We start from the raw sequence: 25,426 nt of genomic DNA, 5'->3' as shown, positions 1-25,426 counted from the left end.
TTTTTGAGAAATTTTGCCTTTGTAATTAGAATTTATATTTTTGTACTAAAAAAACTAGGAATGTACGAGTACCAAAGTAATTTCCAATTCGGTCCTATTTGGCGTTGTTTTGCCGGTGGTGAAGGGTTCACAGTTCCCGCGCAGCAGGTGAGTCAACAGGTGGGGTGGCTGCCGGTGCGGAACCGACCACGATGCGCCGAGACGTCCCTTTCTTTGAACGGCAGGCTGTTTTGAACATTATCTAATCACGGCGGATACAATACTCTGTTTGTTTGGAATGATCTAATAACAGCCTATCATGCTTGAATGATGTCAATACAAACTATAAAAATATATTTGAGAGCCATATGTCTAGCACAATCATTATTATGCAGCCGTATTATGTAAATAAATAAAAACATGTACTGACGGGAAGAGTACTTATCGTGAATTTTATTGGCATTAATTTGTATTCAGTCATGTTCCCGACTGACCGAGCAACATGTTTCCCACCCCCACCACGAGTCCGACCCAATTGTAATGCAGCGGCGGGCGCGGGTCCGGCGCGCGGGCATTGTGCGCGCGCACCCGCTCCCGCCACCACCTGCCGCGCGACATGGTCGCTCGCCAGCCGCTCCTCGCCTCATCGCCTCCTGCGCCGCGCAAGTCGCTGCGCCGCCTCGCCTCCACCAGAGGCTTCAGACCCCGTGACGCTAATGAATACGGCTGGATAAGAGTCTTCGAAGGCCTCGAACCGTTCGCCATCGATGCGCCCAGTAAACTTATCAAGGTCACTCTCAACACCACAGTAGAAGAAATAAACAAAGATCTCGGTTTCAATGATGAGCTATCTCTATGGCTGCAAATTGGTGGAGCAAATGCAAGACGACTGGAACACGACGAATATCCATTGCGGATTCAAGAGCAATACTTAGCGACATGTGGTTGGAGGTCGCAGGCTCGTCGTCTGAGGCTGGCGGTGGACCCAGAACTGCGACATACCTTACGATGGTGTGCAGGACCTGCCCCACGAACTGGAGGAGTTCTAAGATCCGGTACTGTGTATGTGCTGAAAGGACATGTATTTCCGCAGTGGAAACCGAGACCGGCTTACGTGATAGGATCCAGACTGCATTCTTATGGTTCGTTGCACTTCTGTACATTGATTATAATTTATCTGTTAACGTATCTTTAGAACGACTTTAATACTTTTACAGGGACAGCATGGGAAATGCTAGAACTAAGTGGCGGTAGTATAGAGCTATGTCCACCAAAGGCTCAAAGACTTGTTCTCTGTGTGAAACCGCGTTGTCAAGGGAACCTGGCGTCCGGAGACAACACCATGAATCATCTGTTCCTTGGATTCAGCACTATTTGGGAGAGAAATATGTGGTTTTGCTGGCTGAAAGAGGTACGTGCCTTTATCATGCAACTTTAATATGTACCTATATTGATTAAGCTTATATGGTTAGCGCGTGTAGAAACTAATCAGATCATAATGTTAAACATGTGTGGGCAAATCGTTTTACCACGGTTTGCAGTAGTTTAAGTACTTGGAGTAATTGGAGCAAATCTTTCGTAGTTTAATGTTTAGTTCCGTCGCGCGCTCTAAGGCGTGCAGATATGAGCTCTTAGCAGATGATTGAGGATTTGATTCCGGTACACTTCTCAAACTAACGAACCGTCAACTTAACAGCGGTAAATTGTTAGAAATTTTCTAAAGCTTATCATAGTTTTTGACGTTACAATGTGCAATTTGACGTCAATCACAACAGGGTTGTGTAACTGCGACCTACATGGTGTTTTGATGTAACAATTATTTTTCTTACAAAACTCATTTCAGCTGACACTTGTTCACTGGGTAGGTACTATCACTGAACGGTATACGCACTTGTTTATACCTAGGTAACAGTTACTGGTTATCGTAGGTTATTTCTCACATTGCCTAGATGACTTGAGTAAAATTATTCTTGAAGATGTGAATAATTTACTAGGCTCGAGCCGTCTGAAACATTGAATTCGAAAGATAAGCAATATGCTCTCCAAATGTTTTATTAGTCTTTATGGTGGAAATTATGCAAAGTGTGTTAATTAAAAAATAGTGTGCAGTACACCCTGAAAGAAATGTCACGGTCGAGGTGTGCAGAGCACGGCTGCGTCTGCGCCGGTGATAGTGGCCTGCGCGCACGCTGACGCTTCACAAGTAAAAAGTCACTCGCAGCGGTCGCACTAAGCTTACCCTTCGTGCACAATTCGCTTTTGTCACCCGTGCCTTAAACGTGTTTTTATAACAAAACTCCAGTTTCGTTATTTGCCATACTTCAGAAAACAATCAAATAAAACTCCAAATTTAGCAATTCAGGCAAAATCATCCAATGATCATGATTTCTAGAAATCAATTTTAATCAAGGACAAACGCCATTTATGCAAGCGTCAGCGACGTGAATGGAATAATGAAGTATACAGGAGTTATTCCGTAGTCTTTGGGAATAACAATGCTCGAAGGAGTTCGTCGGCCCCATCGTGGTTACACACCGAGACAGACGAACACCGTCTTACTGCAGTTGCTTTTAAAATGTCATTTGATGTAACGACTATGATACGTTTACCACAAAGCTCCACAGTTTTATTGTTTGTGTTGTGTGTTAGTGCTAGTTCACTGTGATGGTAGAGAGAAATACAATGAAGTGTGAAGAAGAGGAGGTCGATAGCTTGGATGTGTTCACACAACCAAGTCCTGAAGACATTTTCCTGGACAGCTTGGAGCCTAACACGTTGAGAGAAAAATGTGAACATTCGGTTGGTTAACATTTATGACTCATGAACATGTATTTACTTTCTCATAATTAGTTACTTTGTAATGTAGATAGTAATCACTGGATCAATTATGCTGATTATCTCTATTACTCCGTTTTCACTAATACATTTTCATATCTTGTGCGAATGTTTTATTACAACACAACGACCGTAGATTCAAATATACAAAAACTAAATATATCTTCAATGACAGACAATATTGAACACACACCTTAACCACCAAAACAACAACTTATTTCAAAGTTCACAATTCTAAAATGCGATCCTTAACATTGTTGTAGGGCACGCAAAGCACACAGCCTCCAAATGTGTTGGACCTCAGCGGCGGCGGTCGGGCTTCGCTCGGCGCGGCACTCGCGCAGCACGCGGCTGGCGCGTTCACGGTACGCGTGCTGCATCTGCGCAGTAACGCGCTCACGGCCCTACCGGCCCAGGCCTGGACGCTGCAGTCCTTAACACACCTGGACATCAGTGATAACAGGATCACAGAACTGCCGCAAGAAATATGCCAGCTTACACAGTAAGTCTTGTTTTAAGCAGTATTTATTTTAGTTGGTTTTCCAAGATACACTGCGGTTCTATGAATCACCAATTGCAACAGCTTAAGATACATTTTTAAGGGATTCGGCAGGGACTCTGCATGGGGTCAAGTAACTTTAAGCTATTTGTGACGGGATCCCAGGTTCTATTCCTGAGTCATGTCAAAGTAGCTTTGTAGGTTCGCAAAGCACCCCGCTAAAAGTTGGTGGTGTCCGACTAAGAGACTAAGTAGTGGTCGTTGCCTCGGAATCGTGAAAACTCTTGAACCAGAGCTAGTCAAGTGATTCCATTGCCTTCTCAATAAAAAGAGACTTTTGAACATGTTTAATGCAAAGCAAAATATTTTTGACACTGTTTCAAGGATATCATGTAAGTCATTATGTCACTACACAAGCGACATTGACCACTTCTTAAAATTGACTGGGCTGTCCTGCTCACAATCAGCTGGTTGCAATAACAAGAATCTTCAAACTAAATGCAATCATTTTAGTGGATGTTGTTTGACTCGCCGAGTATAGTGTTCACGTATGGCTATGCGATCATTACTAGTCCCATTCAGTAACGCTCGGCTGACGAAGCGTAGCATTCGTGGCACCTCTCGCACCAATCTTAGCCTTCGGCCTTTTGTTTCGATATCTGTGTACTTAGTTAAAAAAAGAACAGCGTTCACTGTTTGAATATGGTTCTAGAATGTTATTTATTTGTGCTCGTTGTTACTGGCTGTTTGCAAGTTTCTTCTGCAAGTTCTTTTATCAAACAATAACCCTATACAACGTTGAATCCGCATTATGATAGCTTACCTATGAGTTTCTATACCCTCAAGAACACCAGGTCCGAATACCTAGTCAGAATCACATACTGTTAGAAAAATTTACCTGCAAATTTGTATCTGGAAACTTCGTTGTCTTACTGGAAAATTTCGGGAGGAAAACCCGACTCACTCATTGAAAGTTACTTTCGTTTGTAACTGTTTTTCTAACATAGGGTTAAAATTCGTTCGTTCGTTCGTCGTTATAACAGATTTCAATAGTAATAATTAAGATGTAGAGTTTAGTTAAATCAGGCTTAAATACGAGTATTAACTACCTACTTATATTTTTCGATTTATTATCGGAAACCATTATATCTATTAATCGAATCCAAACTGTCTAAGCAAGTACTCATCATGTGTTAGTATAAGACGCGGGGTTTCCGTTGTGTGCTAATTTTTTAAAGTGAGTGCTTGCGTACGCGCCGCGGGGCGGGGCTATCTACATCTGCTCGCCGGACCGTGCGCGTTACGTTCACTTTGCCGCGGCGTACGCGCAACCCCTGTTAGCTAATCTATTCGAATACTCGTTTTAACTACTTATCGATATTGAATTTGTTCTGGAATTGTTTTTACTATTGAAGCTTATTTTAGTCACAACCAGTGCTTTTAAAAAAGCAAAAAAAAAAATGCTTGATATGACACAGTAACGCAGCTAATCGTATAAAACCATTTTAAATTAGGATAGCCTAAAAGGACCCAACGTACTGTTCAGTACTTTTCAGCTTCATTTGTACATAAAGGTGTTAAAATCCGTTCCGCGTTCCTTAATAGCAAACATCCGAACTTTCAAATTAATAATTTTATTAGGATACCAACGTAATTATAATCGAATTAAATTGCTGCTTCCTTAATATTGTGTATCTATTTTGTTAACATCGATATCCTGCTTAAATTGGAACGTCTATTGTAAATCGTCGTTGCAATCTAGATGTTCCACCAAAGAGCCGTAAAGAACATCTAAACAGGGAATTTCGAGGTAATCTTAATAAAAACAAGTAATAAATAACAATTATTTGATCGTATCCAGCGTTTGTGAGTCATTCGAAGTATTTATTCGTCCTTTACCATTTCCGTACATTCTACTGTAATAAAGATTCCTTTTATTTATGTTTGTTGTATTTGCAATTAGAGTTCTTTGTAGGACAACAATGGTGCTTAATGGTAGGTTATGTCTTCACAACTTATGTATATTATGGAATTTATTTATAGTTTGTTTTTTGCTATGATTAGCTACTTCTTGTGTTTTTTATTGATGTACAAATACAATTTATATACTTCAGTATGTTCTGGTTTGGTAAATGCCATCTTCCTACATGAGAATTTAAGAAGCATTTTTTGAAAATGTGAGAGGTAGGTTCTATATACCCATCAATTTTAGCCCATAAAATAAAAAATATTTAGAAAACGGAGAAAATATTCATCAATATAAGTAAATCTAATAGCACATAATTTAGTCACACTTTATAACACCATCAGTATAATCAGATCAATTTAGCCCGTACTTAAGCATTTACCTATCAAACATCAGCAGTGCGGTTAAAGTTGTATTTACTAATACAAACTTCCTAACTAGATTTTAATAAAGGGAAATCTGAATGAAGAAACATGATGAATGTTTAGTAGTTAAATGTATTGCATAGATTCATTGATAGATACAGGCACAACAATGCTTGCATGTAACATCGATGGCGGTTGCCGTACGCTGTTGCTTCAGACGCGTGGTCAGCGGGGCGGCGCCGGCGCATACGGTCAGTCCGACCACACACTCACCTTACGTTACCAGCATTATTTGTTTTTATTATTCTAAAGAATAATTAAAAGAAAAAAAAGATTGCAACACGAACATTTTAACGGTGCAAACGTTCTTACTCTATGATGAATTCGTGGAATAGTGAACGTGGTTTTACGTGGTTTTTTCGTTTGTTCTACAGTTGTGATACGTCTTTATAATTTCGTTTTAAGAAATATTGGTAAGTCTTCATTTCTTTGTTCACTCGAATGTTGTGATGGTCTAATCTCGCAACTATATGATTCTGCGATCGATCTATTAATAAAATATATTGTACGTACATAAATAAATTGTAATATTTGTAATAATATATCACCGCGTTATTATCCTCTCCGTAAGAATTGAATGTAACCGTTAAGACAGACTACCGTCCTTTTTATGTCGGTCAACAGTTATGAACTTGTACATAATAATTGTTTACCCAGTAATTAGCTCTTGTCGCTCTCGTTGCTCCATATGTCAGCTCCGAGCGATGACAATCGCAGCGTGGTAATCATTTAATAAGGAATGCATTTAGGTACTAAGTAAAAAGCATGTAACTTCAGCGACGTTTTAATAATGCTTTACGAAATAGATTTAAGTGTTGAAATGTGAAGTTGCGCATTGTTGTTCTGTTGCACTGGAAAATTATAGACCAAAAAACAAAAGGGCATCAATCAACCAGTCAATCAAAATTTCGTTTAGGTACTTATTTCAGTTTCACTAACTAAACTTCAACATTTTTTTTCTATTGTACTAAGTAGTTCCAACGTTAACATCAAATCATTCTTCCATTTAATTCTCACTTTCTTGAAAAAAGAAGAAAGCATTTTGTAACGCTAATGTAATATATGTATGTATATGTAGATATTTATCTACATAGAAGTGGGTTTTAACTTTACTTTTTTCAGTTAGTTCTTCTACTTAATTGGAATAGCCACCTTGAAGAGTTATTTTAGAAATGTTATGGAAAGCCTTTTTATGGTATGCATATGCACTACCCGTGTCAGAGTTAGTTAATTAGAAATCAGGTATGTTGAGCAATAAATATAGTTACGTACTTTAATAAAGTCAATAGGTAAGAAAGTAATGAAGATTTTATAGTCTCCTTGCATCATATTAAGAATATTCAAGAAATGTTTACGTAAAAAAATACAGTGTATTTAATTACCCATATTATTCTAAACAAGTTAATGGTCTATTGGAACCTTGATCTTTTATAATGCTTAGTATTATTGCTACTTACGAACAAAAAATATGAATAAGAAATATTAGTCTATCTCAAAAAGCTTTTAATTGCTTGGTCACGGTTTTCGAGCTAGTGGGCCAAGTATTCAGATGCGCGGTATGTGCTATAGAGCTACGAAATAGTGAAAATATATTCTCGAACTAAAATGATGCAATAAAGTTTTTATAAATAATAAATATATATAATTTAATAAAGAAATCTATACACGCACATGACGCACGCATTGATTGTGATCCATACGAATTTGTAACGGGTGAGTACTCGCAACAAATTCTTGAAAGGATACCTAAATTCATAAAAATTACAGAATAATAAGTTGAGATAAAATTAAAGAAAACTTTCTAGGTCAACGAGCTTTCACATATGGAAAATTGCTGCCTAGGTTTCATTTAAAAAAACCTGCACCAGAATCACGATGGATAATTTAAGTACTTTTGTTCCGCAGATTCACACCTAAGATCGTTCATTGCCATCCAATAAAACTTCTCAGTTTGTCTACAAGCAAAAACACTAATTAACGATGTAACTTTCTAATTAGCGGTGGCTATAAAGTTTCTGTTTAGATACACGTATGTAGGTACATATTAAATCGGTCTGTATTTCTCGAATAGTCTCGATACAATCTCTGTTACGTTGTTGGATAACAAATCGACTTATTGTGATGCTATCCTAAGGCCTCGATCCCACTGTCGGATAAGTTCTATGTGGCGTCTAAAATATTGTGTTACAATCTTTGCGTTCTGATGCTTCTGCATTCGAAATAAAGTAAATAACTAGGCATTCTTGCAAGAACATTTTATTACTTTTGCAGCGGATATTCACTCAGTGTGACCGAAGCTTTAAGTGGATTTACATACCAGCTAATTAAATGGTACGTTCAACTCTATGCGTACATGCATTTGCACAATATAGCTGCTCAATATTTTGCATAGGTAATGGCAATCAATCATCATCTGACGCAAGAGCTTGAAAAACGTATCTGTGTTTACAAAATGATGCGTAAGGTTTTGATTCACTACCGTTTAATTGGTCCAATTTCTTCTTAGTAGCAGAATATTAGATGTGTTATCGTACAATGTCATTTTTACTATATTCACGTCTTCTGTTTAATATTAATATGTAGGTACCTATATTACTGTCTAGTAATACATTCACTTTCCCTTGTTTTCAGATTGGAGGAGCTACAAGTGAGCGACAACGAACTGCGCTCCGTAGATTGTGTCCTCCGACTGCCCCGACTTAGAACGTTGGTTGCTACTCGGAACCTTATCACACATTTGGGAGTAAGCGTAACGCGATTTATATTTTTTCACACTTAACTACTCATTTACAGTATTTAATTAAGGAAAACTGAAAGTAATGTACACATGTAAAAAAATATAAATGAAAACTTGCTGTAATTACCTACTTAATGTGGATTGCTTCAAAAACCATTGTTTCTTAAAGATCTCAGAATTTACGTCCTAACGTTTATCTCAATGTTTCAGCCAAGCAACAAGCCACCAATGGCGCCGGACGACGAAAATAAATCAGAATACCGCGCCCCCCTCACCACCGTAGACTTACGACACAACAAGTTGAAGGGAAGCATCATACTGGGCAACTATGAGGTAATTAACCATTGGAATCTTACACCTAAATACCTGTGTAATGAGGAATACACAGCTTGTTGGTTATCGTAGTAAATAGATTGATTCGGATGTCCGCTTTAGGGCGAAGCATGCGGAGGCCATGGTCAGCTTGCCTTAGATGTAATAAGTTCTCGTATTTTTTCACATTTCATCAATGAGTAATTACGTGTAACCTAGATATTGATTGCTGTGCTGGAATAAATATAATTACAGTGCCCATGTAAGGTGTGGTGGTTATCAATACATATAGACATTGTGTAAACGGTATTCTAAAAATAATTTACTTTCCTCACATTACAGCACCTGGTATCTTTGGACATTTCCCACAACACTGTCGAAGTCTTGGTCGTGTCGGCGCTGCGCGGTCTTCGCGAATTATACGCAGCACACAATACGCTGCAACACCTCGGTCTACATGGAGCTATGCTGAGGATACTAAGGGCGCCACATAACCGTAAGCTGGTTTATTTGTACCTACATGTAATAGCATTTTGGAGAAATTTTGAATTCTGAGGAGTAATTGTAAAAGACAATCTAACATTGTTGAAACAATAATGAAAGGAATTGTTATTTCAATCAAAATTATTTTCAGCTTCATTCTCAAACTCACTGAGCTTGTATATGCATTTAAAACAGTGTTATTGTGTTATGATGAAACGCTCATACTAATCCTGACGTTATTGTTTCCAGAACTAGAAACGCTAACAACAACAGTACCACCGATTAACCTAGTCGAAATTGACGTGTCTCACAACAAGCTGACGTCACTCCCGCAGTGGCTCAGCGGCTGCTCCGATCTCACCACGCTGCACGCCAGCAACAACCAGCTCACGTCGCTACCTGAGCATCTGTTCTGTAGCGAACTCTCCAGTCTCAGCAGCCTACACCTCGCGCACAACAAGATATCAAGCATACCTTCCATGCCCCGGCTAAGATCACCCTTACGAGAACTACTACTCCACGACAACTGCATACAATCCTTACCAGAAAATTTCTTCTCAGCTTGTGATAGACTGTGCGTTTTAAATCTCACAAACAATAGATTGAGCAGGTTACCACACGCGCGAGGCCCATCCTCACACTGTCTAGAACGCCTCTACCTAACAGCAAACTGTCTCACCGATGAAGTGTCAGATGTCATTATAGCCTTCAGAGGATTAAAGATACTGCACATTGCATATAACTGCTTGACTAATTTACCAGAAGCATGTATCAACTTCTGGCCAGATATTGAAGAACTTGTGTTATCCGGGAACTGTCTTTCGAGACTACCAGAAAACTTACCACAGCTAAACAATATCAAAATTGTTAGAGCTCATTCGAACAGATTACGCTCTGTTCCGATGTTTGCGTGCAGTGCATCCGTGAAAATATTAGATTTTGCTCATAATGAACTCGATAGTATAGATTTAAGGCTTCTTGCTCCTAAACAGTTAAAGTTTTTAGATATATCGTGTAATAAAAAGTTACAAGTTGATCCTTCGCAATTCAGTGCGTACAGATGTCAACGACCCCTGAGTCTAGTAGACGTCACTGGTCGACACTCCTTGCCGTGGACACAAAAAAGTGGTTATCATGAGGAATTAAATGGTTCAACTCCGTGGACAACTGGATTTTCAGAATGTCCCAATAAATCGTTACAGCTATGCTGTGCCCAAATTCGTCTTCCATCCTTCTGCAATAGAGAAGGTTTATTTGCTATAATCGATGGTGAAACCGATATTGAAGTGCCAAAAATTTTACAAACGGCTATACCTGGACTTTTGCTTGAAGAGAAATCTATAAAGGAAACTGTAAACGAGTATATGAAATATGTAGTATTATCTGCACACAGGGAACTTAAAGAAAAGGGACAAAAGAAAGGTGCATGCTTAATAATGTGTCATTTGTCACCCGTAACTGCTCAAGAAATCGGGTTTGGGCACGCAACTCGGAAATATAACTTGAGACTTGCCAATGTGGGAGACACTAAAGCAGTTCTCAGTAGACGAAATGGACCGCTCAGCCTGGGCATAGAAAACAACAAACGACTCGGATATTCTACGCGATATCCTAATACTGTACCAGATCCTGATGTAATACAAACGATTATAAAAGAAGACGATGAGTTTCTAATACTAGGCAATGGTAAATTCTGGAATGCTGTTAGTATGGAAACTGCAGTATCAGAAGTTCGAGCGGAACGTAACCCTGTTCTTGCGGCTAAGAGACTACAGGATCTGGCACAAAGCTACGGCGTAGAAGACTGCATATCCGTGGTAATAATACGATTTGATGCAGCGCGGTCTGATGTAGATTTACTTATGCGAGAGTTACGTCAGACAATAAACAGTAATAAGTCGGTGTGTCGTTCTGATTGTTGTTGCTCGCGTTTGGAGCCGTGTTGTCACTCGGTGACGCCGCCGAAACCGAGCAGCGACCGATCGTCTCCGAGTGGTCAGAGTGACCGGCCGCTTAGTGAAGCGATCAGTCACCAACACTACGCCAGCGTGCGGTCACAAGCCAAAGCTTCCGAACGTAGGAGTTGTCGAGGAGGTGTCGCTCGAGCCATACGTGTGCGAGTCGAAGAAGATAAAGAGGAAGACCACAGAAATGATGACGCAAACCCCGAGGAACAGTTCAAATGCTGGGAGTACATGCTCGAGCAAAACACGCAGATGCTATTCGATAAAGAGCTAGATAACTTGTCGAAAGGTATCAAGTCCAATGTAAGCAGTCTCAGAAACTTGAAAGGCTTATCGGGTAGCAGTCCACAGCTGCATTTAACTGGAAAGCAGTCAAAAGGTGTGCCGTTCTTATCGAAACATTTCGGTAGTGCGAGATCTTTCGGTACTGCTCTAAAGCCTGACTTTCGATTTGGATCTGGAAGGTTACCAAACGGGGGTCCGAACGCTGCGTATTTCGGATCCCTACAGCGACTGATGCCTTACCATTTGGAATACGATTTTGCTGTGATACAAGAGAAATCTACCCAGGACTCTTTGGATCTCGAGGGTCGCATGCAACAGTACTGGGGAGTGGCCACCACGGAACTGTAAATAACCGCAGACTATAGGTACTGATAGCTCGTAAGTTGTAAATAAAACTTTATTGTAATTACATGTACAATTATTTATATAGATACCATTCATCTGTCGACTAGATTTTTTGCACAAAGTATTATAATCACTATGGACTTGCCTATATCAGCTATTATTACTTATATTACATTATCTCTATGTACAATATTGTGATAAATTCTGTCGAATGTTAAATCGTAAATAAATATTGCGTTACATCTACGTAAATCATATTATTTCTTTGTATCATTATTATAATAATGTACATATAATATTAATGGTACTCTTAGATCTTGACATTTATTGATGACTCTATACTATTTACAACAATATACCTTGCTATTATAAGGCTTTTAAATTATCTTGTGCTCGTTGTTTATATACAAATATTTATTTTTTACAAACCTAAACCAACGGCACAATCACAAAGTTACACAATATAACTAAACACCAATGGTATATAGGAATCTCAGAGTAAATCAAAAAGTGGATTATCAAGACCAGTGGCAAACAAATTTAACTGTGTATTTAATGAATATCCTTTTATTTACAATACAGCAAATCCTGTTGAACACTAAAAAGCTATAGCTGCACTCACTACCCAGGATACCCTGGGAAATCATAGTTGCATTCATGTAAAAGATCTGCCCTTATCAGAGTAACCATGTCGCCAGGGCCTATGGTACAAGGAATCAACTATGGATCAAAATATTACAAGAATGTTTTGGGCCGGGACTAACGTTTAATTTTATACAGTGTCAAAAATATCAGTGTTCCTCCACTTCATAACGTCCTGATCGTTGAAATGTTCACTGGTGAGAGGTTACAGCTCCCGCTTGACCACGAGCTCGAGGGGTTGTTGGGCGAGCAGATGCGGGTAGGGGGCGCGCGGCGACGGCGCGGGCGGCGCGGGGTGCGCGTGCGCCGGCGGCGGCCGCCGCTAGGGGAAGGCGCGCGGGGAGTAGTGGTGCGCCTCGCCCAGCCACGAGTCGGGCGACGGCGGGAAGTCGGGGTAGCCGCCCGCTGCGGGTGATGATGAACTGCTCAGGTCGGAGGCACCTCCCGCGCCTCCTGCCCCGCCGATGCCAGCGCCGCTCATTGCTTGGCCTGGTACAATGAGAATTTTATTAGCCTCAATCATATACGGGCCATAGATTCTTAGTTTAGTAGAAAGTTTTAAGTCCTTTTAATGGTACTAAAGACGCGGTATACATTGGAACTGAAAACTTTATCGATCTTGACATTCTAAACTGGTTGGTTGGATCAAAAACAAACGATTCCTTACTGTTTTAAGAATTTTAAAATAAAATATTATTAAATAATGATAAGTATTTACAGTTAGTTACATACATTCAATTTATTGTTTCTGGCGTAGCAGCAGTTACGAAATACAATGCTAATACACATAATTAATAGCAAGAGTATTGTTCTCTTTCAATACAAGTATTCCTGTATACCTAATTGCTATAACTACCCAAGTCATATCAATAAGTCATACCTATATTGGTGTAGACAAGATGGTCCGGCGGGTAGTGGTAGTGAGGATGCGGCGGCGAGTGCGCGCGCAGGTACGGCGGCGTAGCGGCGTAGCGCGCCCCCCCTGCCGCCGCGCCCCCTCCCGCCGGGGAGCCCTCCTCCCCGCCCAGCGCTACGGTGCTGTAGCTGTCGTTACTTAGCTCTGAAATGTGAATGAGACGATGAATTTCAGACATCATAACATGTCAAAGAAAATTAATTTGGTTACCCTACCGTGCAACTTGTAAAAATAAGAACATTTAGAAGTGGTTGCGTGGAGCTCAATATTAACCACCAATAACAAAGTTCGCCTTCAGCAATACTACGGAAATGCTACAATCACATTTTCCGAACTGAACTCAGTCTTGCTGATTCTGTTGAAACTAACATCTAGGTATATTGCCATTCAATTTAACAAATGGATTCTACCTAGACTAGACGCCGTATTGCTGACCAAGCTTTCATTCAAAACCAAACTTCAACCATTGGCAAATTGACGAATTGAATTAAAAGTCTTATAAAAATTCTTTTCCCACGTTCGAACAAACAGAGAACACGAACCTTTGGCGACATCTTAGCTAAAATTTAACAAAGAGAATTTTTGTCTGTACTGTGTTTTGGGAAGCCACCCTATTCCCGAGTGATATAATTTAATATTTTACTTTATACATGGTATGCTTGACGTGGTCAAGTCACGGAGAACATCAAGACGTTTATAGGTATTTACCGTGATGACTAAAAGAGTCGAGGTCTATCTTGAGCTCGTCCTTGTCCAGGAGTCGGTCGTGCCGCGGGGAGCCGCTGCCACTCTTCATAGATCTGAAGTATTGAGACCAGCGCGTGCGACCCGCGTCTTTCTTTAGTCGCTTCTCTTTGGCTCGTCTGTTGGAGGAAAAATTATGTTAAAGGTAAAGCTAAAATGGTGTTGTTTGGTTATCGGATACACACAAAAAAAAAACAAGTACAAATCCACCCTTGTAAAATATGTCCTAAAGTCTAATATGATTGCCGGTTTAACGAAGACCGACGGTAATTTTCTCTGCTACAGGCACTAATGTAAAATATGTCATAAAGTCTAATATGGTTGCCATTTGACGACGACCGAGGGTGATTTCCTCAAAGCTACTAAATATTTTCCGCTCTTTAGCTCTTGCAAACTCCAGCCGAATATCACACCCTATCAACACTGTATTCGGTGTATAATTCATACAAGTACGAAATATGGAACCATATTTCTTACCGTATGTTTTGCGGAAACTCATTACAACATTACAACCCCTTTTCAGCCACGATAGGCACTTCGAATAATGACTGAACTTTGATTTAATAACGCAAACTCGTTATAACGCTTCGATTACTTTGGATTTAAACAAATAACCGTACATTCGATGTATAAACAAAACACCCCCGTCGCATGTTTTGCGTGTGTTGTTATTAGCGAAGCGGCGGGGCGCCGGCTTTCAACAAAGAGCTTGATTAATTAAAGTGCCCCCGCCCAGTCCGCTGGGACCAAGCGCGTGCTGCGATATACCTCATACGGATTATTGATACATTGTCCTGAATTGCCTTCTTCGTACTTTACAGTTTAATGGTCCAATATGAATAAGTCCCCCAAAGTATATCGGCAATTCAAATGAACTTGTTCTTAAAAATTGGTACTAAGAATTTTAGTAAAATAAAACCTCTATGTAAACTTATTAAAATACTGACTGATTTCCTCAAAAAAATAATAGGATGCCATTTGCAATTAAAAAAAAATTAAGACTTAATGGCATCCACGGTCTTTTTTGAAACAAAACAGCTAGTATTTACTTCAACAAACACAAAGCTTAAAACCTTTTTACTAAAATAATTAATTTGTTGAATTAATTATTTTGTATTTTTGTTAAAACAAGAAGAGAAGATAAGTTTGACCAATTCTTTGTTGTTAAAGGAATGAACCAAAGGTATTAACCAAACCAAACCAAACAAAATTAACCAAACTTTTGGATACGATTTTTTCAGTTGAATACTGGTTCTCCTTTTCTGCTTTGCTAATTAGCGGAAGGCATCTAAGGAACAATATTTTAATTCTATATTCTCTTATATCCATATAACGGATATATCATGTTTAGATTCGTTCCAATTCGTCGTTTAAAAATGTTAAATTATATTTTTCCTCATACGAACATTAATTTCTATTGAATAAAAAAGCAAGTATTAAAGCCTTATGTGTTATTGTGAATTCAGATTCTACAAGTCTAAATAATCCATTAAGTGGCTACGCTGCTTAATCCTGTTCCTGAATTGCTATCAGATACCGGAAGTAGGTATTAAGTAATGTGGTATTTTTTTCGCCCTTAAGTACCTATATACTTATGTAATCAGCACAAAAAAACATAAAATTACATAATACATTCATAAAAAAATAAGTTGCCTAAATCTTTTCGCTAACGCAGAAACTTTTTGATAACAATAGATACTGGCTGAATTTCTCAAAATTGCCTGGATGCCATTTGCTACACCGAAAAAAAAAACAATAAAGAATAAATATTTAATGGCATCCGTGGATTTTTTTCGGTAAAACAGCCAGCGTTTGTTGATATCCTGTGTAAAACCTCAACATAATAACCTTTTTAGTCAATTGATTTTACATAAATATGTTTTATCTGTGGCAGTTATCCGATTGTCATTTTGTATGCATTTGGACACCACTTTTTATGCTTGAACAGAAATTCAAAATGTAATATTTCTGGAAATAAAACAAAATTATGAAGAACGTTAACACAAAAAAAATATAACAAAACCGTGAAACCATGGCAATATAATGCGCAACGCTAACAACATGTTTAACGTGAGCTCGCATTGTGCTATATCGAGCACATAAAGTAAAGAAGTCGATTGTGATATCGCGTTCAGGTTTACGAGGCGAGGCCGACGTGCAGGGCGTGACCGCTGCCGTGACTGTAGCCACTCGCGCGCAACACAACATAGTTCCGCGACTATGCCCAAACACACCAACAACACTGCTTTACAAAGCGCACAATACGCGAATATCGAAGGACGTTCTCTTGATAGATGGGTATTCTGCACACATCATTTGAGTTGACTGTTGATAAAATTACTGTAACCCGGTCATCCTATGGCCTACCTTTACCTAAAAACCTCTAAAAACTTAACACTAGAACGAATCTAACACCCGTAACATGTACTTATAATAGCATACTTAACATACTTATTCCTTTTCGTGATTTTTTCTTCATTTTCACACTGAGAATTAACGTTTAATTTACCGCTTAGTAAGTAATTAATTTCTGAGACTACAGAATCCTGGAAGTACCTAAGTAGATAACATCGAAAGAAAATCTACGGTCTCTTTAGGCATCGTATATATTCAAACAAAATAAAATAAGCAGGTCTTGCGTTCCAAATACCTTTAAAGCTTTCGGAATTGTAGGTCAGCAAGAATAGGCTCAAGAATCATTTAAATAGCGAGTCACGCCTCGGGATTTCTCTTAAATGTTATGTAGATCAATTGCGTTGGAAGTTGCATGAAGTACATACAGTTCAAGGCCTCACAATTATACAATTATTTTAAAAGACTATATTATTCGTTGACTTGATGTATGTTCATTAACAACTACCATATGAACAATAATGAGCATTTATAATTATAACGTAACTTTTGAGAGACAACTTGCTAAACCATTAGTTCAATTTATTTTAATTGCAATACACAACAATCTATAAATAAATAATCATTGATCACCTCACTTGCTAGAGGTAGATTGTCGATTGGTAACTTTATTTTGATGGATTTTACACGGAGTCCTTGACCGTTAACTAGTTATAACATACAATAAACTTCCGACTGAGATGAAAGCGATGAAATGTGTCGAGTATGTCATACAATAAGCATCAATTTGCAGTTACATTATTTTTACTGAAAATCTGAGTACCTCTGGCGGGCCATAAGTTTTTCATGGCACAAGTTTATTCATTTCTATAATATTAACTATCATAGTTTCTTACATTTTTCGTAAGTCACAGCAATTACAGATATATCGAATACATCGGCACAGTTAAACAGGCGTTACCTAGGTTTGCATGCCTAATTTCAACGTTAAAAAGAAATAAATGTCGTTTCAGCTTGATTTATGGATACATTTTCTTATGTTTTCCCTTTCCGTCCTCAGTGGTTTTCATTAATTAACACACCATACATTTTCAAAATAATACAAATATGATTGGGTGGTTATCTTTAAAGAGAAGAATATTCATAGCTAAGAAAAGGCGTGTATGGCCGAAAGTCTAAGGATATTAATATGGTCCTAGCTACTTATCGCTAATATACCTAATTCCTAAATTTTTTAACCTAGAACAATTTAACAAAAAACAAAGAAGGCAAAGCAACTGACCTGTTCTGGAACCAGACTTGCACCACTCTCATATCCAGCCCCGTGTCATGCGCCAGCTGTTCCCGCACATGCCGCGCCGGCTTCGGACTACTGCTGTACGCATTCTTCAAGGTCTCCAGCTGCTTGGCCGTGATGGTGGTCCGAGGCCTCTTGCTCGCCGCGTCCCCGTCTAGCGAACCCTCGCCGCCTGGACATTGCACATTACAAGTGATTTTGATGTAGATTTTGCCATTTTCTTTTCCTAAGGAGTGAATAATTTGTTTGTTTCAAATTCGGGACATATGAAGCTGTTTATTTTTCTTAGGTATTATTGAACTAATACTCTATCTATATTTTCATGCTGCTAACTTCTAAACAGACGTTTATCTAAACTGATAAGAAATAAGTGGTTACCTTTCGCTCTCGCGGCTTCGTAGTCAGGTTTACAGACAAGCTTGCCGTCTTCCATGAGATAGAACTCGTCGCCAGTGTTGAGGGTTCTTGCGCACGCGGCGCAGGCGAAGCAGCGCAGATGGTAGACGTGGGACTGCGCGCGCCGCACCACCTGGGTGGGGGGGATGCCCTGCCCGCAGCCAGCGCACTTGGTGCCGAACCGCCTGGGACAACAGCCGCAATCACAACAACATTATCAACGTGACAGACGCTATTAAATACATAAAATTGCCAACGGTTTCATATTAGAAACGATCAACATACTATCAATTCATAAAAAACCGCCAATAACACTATTAGCGAAATGTGGAAATTGACCAAAAGAAAACTTTACAATTCATTGTCAATCATAAGTAGGTATCTTAAAGAGCAGTTCCGATGGTTTATGATACATTCGTTTAGTTCATGTCGCATAAACACAAGGAATGGTTGAAGCTAGTGATACTCGTAACCATGATATGAATAAAGTACCTATGTATTAAATTCTGTTATTCAAGCTAAGTAAATATCCTCCTTAATAACTTAAGTAGCAAATTAAACTTTACACACCGCAACATATTTTCGGTCTACATTTGATATAAATTACACAGTGATGACATGTCTGTATGTGTTCTGTGATAAAGTATCGGGCAAAATTAAGAAAAGTAAAGAGTAAAAGAGGCTTACTTGAAGAAGTCATCGGTGCAGTACAGCTGATTGTTCCTGGCGAAGCACTTCCCCGACAGCATGGCTCGGCACTCGACGCAGCGCAGACAGCCGGCGTGCCACGTGCGATCCGACACCTTCAGCACGTACCGGTCCACGATCATCTCGTGACAGCCGCCGCATTTCGGGATACTGGCTGCAACATATGCATTGTTTTTATAATGGCCCTTGAGCTTGGGACGCTGCGGCATGTATGAATCGACGGCAGATCTAGTAGATTTGGATCGAAACCGACTAGATATCCATCAATTGTCTTACAGTATTATCGTATCTAAGTATTTTTTTCCATGCGGGTTTTTGAAACAATTGCATTTGGAGGACTGCCAAGGTACTTGTTTATCTAAAAGGCACTCGGATTTGAGACTTGAAGACCCTCTTTTTACCTGACTTAGTTGATTACAAATCACCTATGTACTTACCATTTACTCATACTGCTCTATACTAGTCAAAGTTAAGATTGATCCGGTGGTTCTTAATCACAATAAATTGAGAAAGACAATAATCTAGTCTTGCAGTGGCATCCTCTAACTTGGCACTTTACTGATAGGTAAATAAGTAAAAGTACGAAACCTATTTTGGATCTTGCAAAAGTCTTGTTTCAAAATAAGTCATCGATGAAAGTGAGTATATCATAATGTTACAGTGAAAATTAAAGTCCGCAGCACAGGGACTAATAAAAGGTTTGGTAAGAATATTGAATTAAGATTAAGCTGCTTTGTTCCAAAACTTAAAAGAAAATAAAGGTCCCATAGTAGATCATCGATATTCAAGTACATCATCGCTCGTATACCTACTTACACGGGTTTTGTTTACAATGGATATTATTCTGGTACATTTTCCATGCTTGTTTTATATGCTTTAATGATTTCAAATAATTCGTTACAGATTCGAAGTTTTCCGATAAAATTATATTAAGCGCAACTATCTGATATGTAAATATCTACGGTATTTATTTCTTTTGCGTAGAAATTTTAAACTAACGATTGAGGTGTGATGAATCGGGTTAGCGTCATAAGGTTGATGTTCATGCATGGTTGAAGGTATGATTACACAAGGTCTTCTTATCAAATGGTCTGAATTTTAACTAATCTAACAACCGCTAGTTTTAAGGTTTAGTCGCTTGTCAGCTTCTTATATGGAATTCTTAAATAATAGTGGACCTTTCTAGTGGATTTCTTATTCCTTATACTTATATTTTAAAACCGATTAGATACTATGTTTGTTTGTTATTTTAAACGCGCTTATTTCTGAAATTATTAAACCGATAAAAAAAAATATAAACCATTTATCGAAGAAGGCCTTAGGCCTCTTTTTATAATATTGATCCGCAAAAATAGCCAGAGGTAGCCTTTGTAGATATGTATTTACATGGGATGCAGGCAAAACTACAGGTGTAAGCCAGTATCGTATTATTTACCTACCTTATTGTTTTTTTTTGTTGTAAATAGTTATTTGTGTTACGAGTGGACAAGCTTGTTGTTTTGAGCGAATGACCATTTTGAATTCCTAGAAAGCGAAAAATTCTGTTTGAATCAGAAGAGTAAGTGATTCTAGTGTTAAATCACGTGTAAATATAACTTTTTATTCGAGGGTGAATTTTAAAGAAAGCCCAAAAAACCGTATTGTAAGTCGAATATAATAATTTATGTACAGCGAATTAGATCATACATACAAATATGAAATTCGTTTTGCATAAAACTGCAACCGTCCTAGCCTGAAGATCCAACAATAAGTGAAGAAGAGTGCCAGGAATAACTGGTTCAATGTTTAATTATTGCATTTGAACCTCCTTGGAATACCAAAAACGCGACAGAGTTATAGCGCTTTTACACTACTTAGCGGATTTTCCGCGCGACGGGATTAGGATCCCACGGCGGTGACGCGCTAAACGGGATACAATACACAATTGAAAACGACCGGTACAAAACAGTCTTTAATATTAGTGTTATGCTTACTCAATTAGTTTTTAATTCTTTCATTAGTTACTTGGTGGTTGTTTTAGCGAAAACTAATATTGGATACACAGTATGTTTGCTCTTCCTTGAAAAATTTAAGTAGTTTTAATTGATTCTGGGTTTTTGGGTTAATGGTCACAAGAAGGAGATAAAGCATAGCCATCCTTATTAATAGTGTTAATCAGCACGACCATGGTTAGCTTTGTCTCTAATGAGTAAAAATGCCCCTTGTTAAGCGGTAAAATCTCTATGTTTCAGCCACTGAATTCAAAAGTAATATTCAATATTTTTTTTGTAATCATTAATTAATGAACTGACTGATGATGGCTGAGTTGCTTATAGTATGTAAATAAAATTACCTACAGCTAAGCATCAATCTTTTTTGTAATATTATTTAATTTGGTGCTAAAATAAGCACTTTTACGCCTGAAGTAGAGGTTCATCCAAGTTTAGGCAAACTATAGCTGAATTGTTTAAAATTGTGTAAAATAAATGATTATTTTCAGTTTATTAACGTGGATAAAATAATGTTTTTCCTATACTGCGTGGTTATTGGAGTTCCATTTTTATTTTACTTCGAAAAAAATAATCTGACTAGCTTGGAGTAGGAGGATCTCAATTCGTATGTTCGTTTTTTTTTTGTCTTTGTTACAATTCGAATTCTTGAAGACACCGTTTTGTTTAGAAAATTATTTCCTTATATAGTACTTGTAGTTGGATTCTATTGTCACCAGATCAGGATCTGATGACGTACGGAAACAGATAACTATCAAAAAATCACGAATCAGAAGAAATATGTAGGTATGTCCAGTGAGATTCAATACGACCGATAAAGCTATGACCTTACCTGATGATGGAGACGACAGGAAATCAAGGGAATTCCACCTTGGTATAAAGCAACTAGGTACCAAGTGTTTGGGCTTATTGAGTCTTTACACCAAGATATGTTATGACTTCCATATAAGACCTGATAATGAAGTTAAAATGCAGATCATGGAACTCCTTAACCGTTGATAGAAGCGGCTTTGGGTATATTTTATGCTTTTTGATAAGGTCTTTAAACCATTGTGGGCTTTGACTGCCACAGAACGTATTACAAATATTGAGTATAGCTTTTCTATCCAGAAACTGAAAAAAGTAAAAACTTATGTACTTACATAAAATAGAAAACGACTTTACAATATAGCCAGGGACCAAATAAAACTTTTGACATGGCTTTATAAGTCATGCAGTGGCAAAATAAACACAGTAATCAAACCTTTTATTTAAATAAGTATAGATGTACATACCTAGTTCATTTAAAAACTCAACCTAAAATGAAGAATCCATTTCTTCTAATTTAGTTACCATACCTGCAGATACCGACTTCTGGATTTTAAAAGTTTTGTTTTGTCCCCGGTTTCTATTTATTTGTTTTTTGTTATACTCATTTCAGGATATATTTTGATTATAGAATAATAAAATAAAAGCTGTTTAGCGATATGTCTGCAAATTGTACTATTCTTTGTGTCTTGTGATTTCCTGTGTTGTTAATTTTGTTGTTGTACAATACAGAATAATCTATCTACTACTTAAGTATCTATCTAAAAAATAGTGCCGCCAGTGTCAGAAAAAATGAGGTGTTTCATGAGATGGGGTGAAATAAATACTAAATAAGTAAGTATGAATGTGGATCGATGGAGACAGAGAAGCAGACCTAAGGAAAAATGATAGATAGCGTGACAGAGGACATAAATAAAAAGTGAGTGACTATTGGAATGAAGGCTGACAGAGAAGAGTGGAAACAGAGCAGAAAATTTATTGAACCCAGGCTCAAAAATTTGTTGAATTTTTTGGACTTTATTCGTTTATTTTTGTAGGACCTATATCTGCACATCATCACATCTGTCATTGAAGCACATAAATAAATAGTTAAGCAGCTGATAAAATACATGTTAATGTATAACTTTAAATTTCTGCATTGAATTTCGGACGATTAAGTTTAACACTGAAATACTTTAAACACCTTATTAGTAGAATGCTTAGACCATAGGGTTAGGTGATAGGTGGTTAGTTATATCTTGGCGATAATTATATGATTTACTTATACAATCAACCAGAAACAATTCATTTGCATAAATAAATAGTAGGACCCGTAAATATTTCTGAATTTCGCATTTTATGGACTCGTAGATCAACGTCACCATTCTTATTGAACCAAACGCACGGATTATAAACGGAGCACACGAAATAGCACAGCACACACTCACACTCATAAAACACAACATTACGTACATAGGAATACTTCGGGCAAGTGTTCGAGTTGTATCGGCGGCACTCGCATGTCCTCGAGCTCGGCATCCTCAGCGCCCGGATACATCATGGCCCCCAGCATGGTGACGCGGCCGCCCCGGGCCGCTGCGTCCGGCGCACTGCCGCCACCCCGCCGCACAACCCCCAACCCTCTTATCACCAACTGGCTGCCATTGGCCGCCGATAACAACCACCACGCCCACCGACCAATCAACACAGACCCAGGGTACACCCACCGATCGATTGTAAAAAGAATTTTCGCAGTATTTCCCACCGATATTGAACACTTTACATCGCTCAAGTGTTTACAGATGAGCGCCGCTACACCGCTTTACTTTTTATGCACCATTCTTTTGCATCAATAAAGGATTAAAGGTAAATCGGAATGTGGCTATAAATTTTCATAAATCCGAGCTTTTATTGTATGGGCATGCGCAATACAAGTATAAGTGAAATGCAAATAGTGATGAAAAGCTCTGTAAGCGCCTACGTGCTACGGCGTCGGTGACATCTACACGTTAGTGTTGAAGGCGCGTCGCGTAGCGTCTTCGTAGCGTTACGTAGTCTACGCATATGACTTCGCTTGAAACTTAAGTTTTTTTTTTTTAGCAAGATTTGTTCATAATAATGTTTAAATTATTTATTTTAAGAATGTTTTCTTAGTACATGACTTCTAACAAAAAAACACGAGGTATACATTTTTTATATAAAACTATACGAAACATTTTGAAAAGGTTATGATACCATGCTACTTTCTGGTGTTTTTTATTTAATATAATAGTTTGTGTCATGTTACATCATGACATTGTGCAAAACAGGTTAGAGTACCTAAGTATCTACTAAGTTAATTTTGTCAATTGGAGCTTTATACAAGCTAACTTATAGATTATGGTATTGTTCACATAAGTATACCTTGAGGTCAGGAGACCAAATGGAGACTTAAGACTGAAATTATTCATAACTTTTAGAGTAACTACTTATATGTAATTAAGTACCTACTCGTTTTAATAAAATTTAAACACTGCTACTTACTACTACATTCATAGAATTTTTTACCAAATAATCTTCAAAAAAAGTTATGTGAGCAAGTAATTCTGAAAAATCTATCTCCTGAAAAAGACAGCTGATTATCTGCGAAGTTAAGCTCATGTGTCTTGTCCGAACTTGGCTAGTATATCATGGTGACAAGTTGCTGAGTCTGCAACTATCGTCGCTAACTTATAGGTAGCTTGGGAATTAGGTAGTCGAGTTACTTCCAATACTTTTATACAGTAAAGTGGTTAATTTTGCAGGTTTCAATTATCTATGTACCTAGGTAAAAGCAATTTGTAACTTTTAAAATAAAATTAATATAATATGATTTTAGTAAAAAGAATCGACGATGTTACAAGTAACTACTTACTATAGTATACAAAAAATAAGAGAGATATTGTGTGGAGAGCTTCGTGAATTGTTTAAATAAAAAAGAGTACTTATACTTATTATTTTCTTTAAAAATAAAACACTTTTTGTGTAAGAGGTAACATAGGTAATGGTGTAACCTGATATACTGGTTAATTGGATTTTTTTCTATTTCTTTGTAGGACTCGAGAATTTGACAGCAACCACAAATATATCAACAAAATAAATACTTAGGTAGATACAAAGGAGGTTCAAATCCTTTCATCTCTTAAATGCCACGCCATTTGGCCTTTAGACTTTCATAATTGCGTTACAAACCAACGATACTTACATATGCGTATGTGTTTACAGTAAGTACCTATATACCCTACATCTATTATGTCTCTCACTTCATTATCCCCTATCGATTTGCTACACCTCCGTCGACAATCTAAGGAAAATGTGGCATAAACTATATACCTACTACATGAAAGACTACAACACGTGAAAGTATATTCCACGTGTAATGCGAACTAACAAGACTGCGCATAACGAGCTCCCCTTCGTCTATTCAAACTGGGTGCGTTAACCACACACATACCTACATAGGTACCTATCGAGCACAACCATTCGGCTATTTTATGGCGGAGCGATACTATAAATACTCAATATGAATCGTCGGCTCAATCCGGCTAGGCCGTGGTCAACCGTGGCCGCTTGGTTGCTACGATAAATTATCCAAGTGAACGCGAGGCCAGCCGAGTGCAACTTTACGACGACATAAATCTCGGCTTAGCGTCGCTGGAACCACCCTAAACGCGTGCGCAGACCAGGTTACAAGGTTATACATTATGAAACGTGAGCGAGGCTTGATTCGGCGTGAGGCGCGGATGTTG

The 25,426-nt window shown here is 38.2% G+C and overlaps 2 protein-coding genes across 7 annotated transcripts in view; one reads left to right on the top strand and one right to left on the bottom strand.

The window, feature by feature from the left end:
• The first annotated feature begins 96 nt into the window (after positions 1 to 96).
• On the top strand, positions 97 to 12,276 carry LOC110371918 (protein phosphatase PHLPP-like protein). 2 transcript variants are annotated; one of them, XM_021328367.3, is made up of 7 exons: positions 97 to 1,121; positions 1,197 to 1,390; positions 3,078 to 3,316; positions 8,336 to 8,447; positions 8,652 to 8,774; positions 9,096 to 9,249; positions 9,486 to 12,276. In XM_021328367.3, the coding sequence occupies exons 1-7, from the start codon at positions 596 to 598 to the stop codon at positions 11,831 to 11,833; spliced, it is 3,696 nt and encodes a 1,231-aa protein (XP_021184042.3). In that variant the 5' UTR covers positions 97 to 595; the 3' UTR covers positions 11,834 to 12,276. The 2 variants fall into 2 exon arrangements, with proteins under 2 accessions (XP_021184042.3, XP_021184043.3); XM_021328368.3 differs by lacking the exons at positions 97 to 1,121; positions 1,197 to 1,390 and adding an exon at positions 2,062 to 2,778.
• Positions 11,900 to 25,426, bottom strand: part of LOC110371919 (LIM/homeobox protein Lhx3) — a 37,735-nt gene continuing 24,208 nt past the window's right edge. Inside the window, exons 1-7 of one of the 5 annotated variants that reach the window (XM_064035254.1) lie at positions 23,133 to 23,287; positions 18,865 to 19,039; positions 18,160 to 18,368; positions 17,767 to 17,953; positions 14,097 to 14,251; positions 13,353 to 13,532; positions 11,900 to 12,961 (exon numbers count right to left, since the gene is read on the bottom strand). In XM_064035254.1, coding sequence (XP_063891324.1) covers positions 12,795 to 12,961; positions 13,353 to 13,532; positions 14,097 to 14,251; positions 17,767 to 17,953; positions 18,160 to 18,368; positions 18,865 to 19,039; positions 23,133 to 23,232 — 1,173 coding nt within the window. In that variant the 5' untranslated portion in view covers positions 23,233 to 23,287 and the 3' untranslated portion in view covers positions 11,900 to 12,794. Of the gene's footprint in view, positions 12,962 to 13,352; positions 13,533 to 14,096; positions 14,252 to 17,766; positions 17,954 to 18,159; positions 18,369 to 18,864; positions 19,040 to 23,132; positions 23,288 to 25,426 lie in introns of those variants that run through there. The other 4 variants (XM_021328374.3, XM_064035255.1, XM_064035252.1 and 1 more) reach the window with 4 other exon arrangements.

This window comes from Helicoverpa armigera, chromosome 6, assembly GCF_030705265.1.
Source record: "Helicoverpa armigera isolate CAAS_96S chromosome 6, ASM3070526v1, whole genome shotgun sequence".
NCBI classification, from domain to species: Eukaryota; Metazoa; Arthropoda; class Insecta; order Lepidoptera; family Noctuidae; genus Helicoverpa; species Helicoverpa armigera.
Note: the sequence above shows the minus strand (reverse complement) of the source record. Positions and strands in the feature narration are given on the sequence as shown.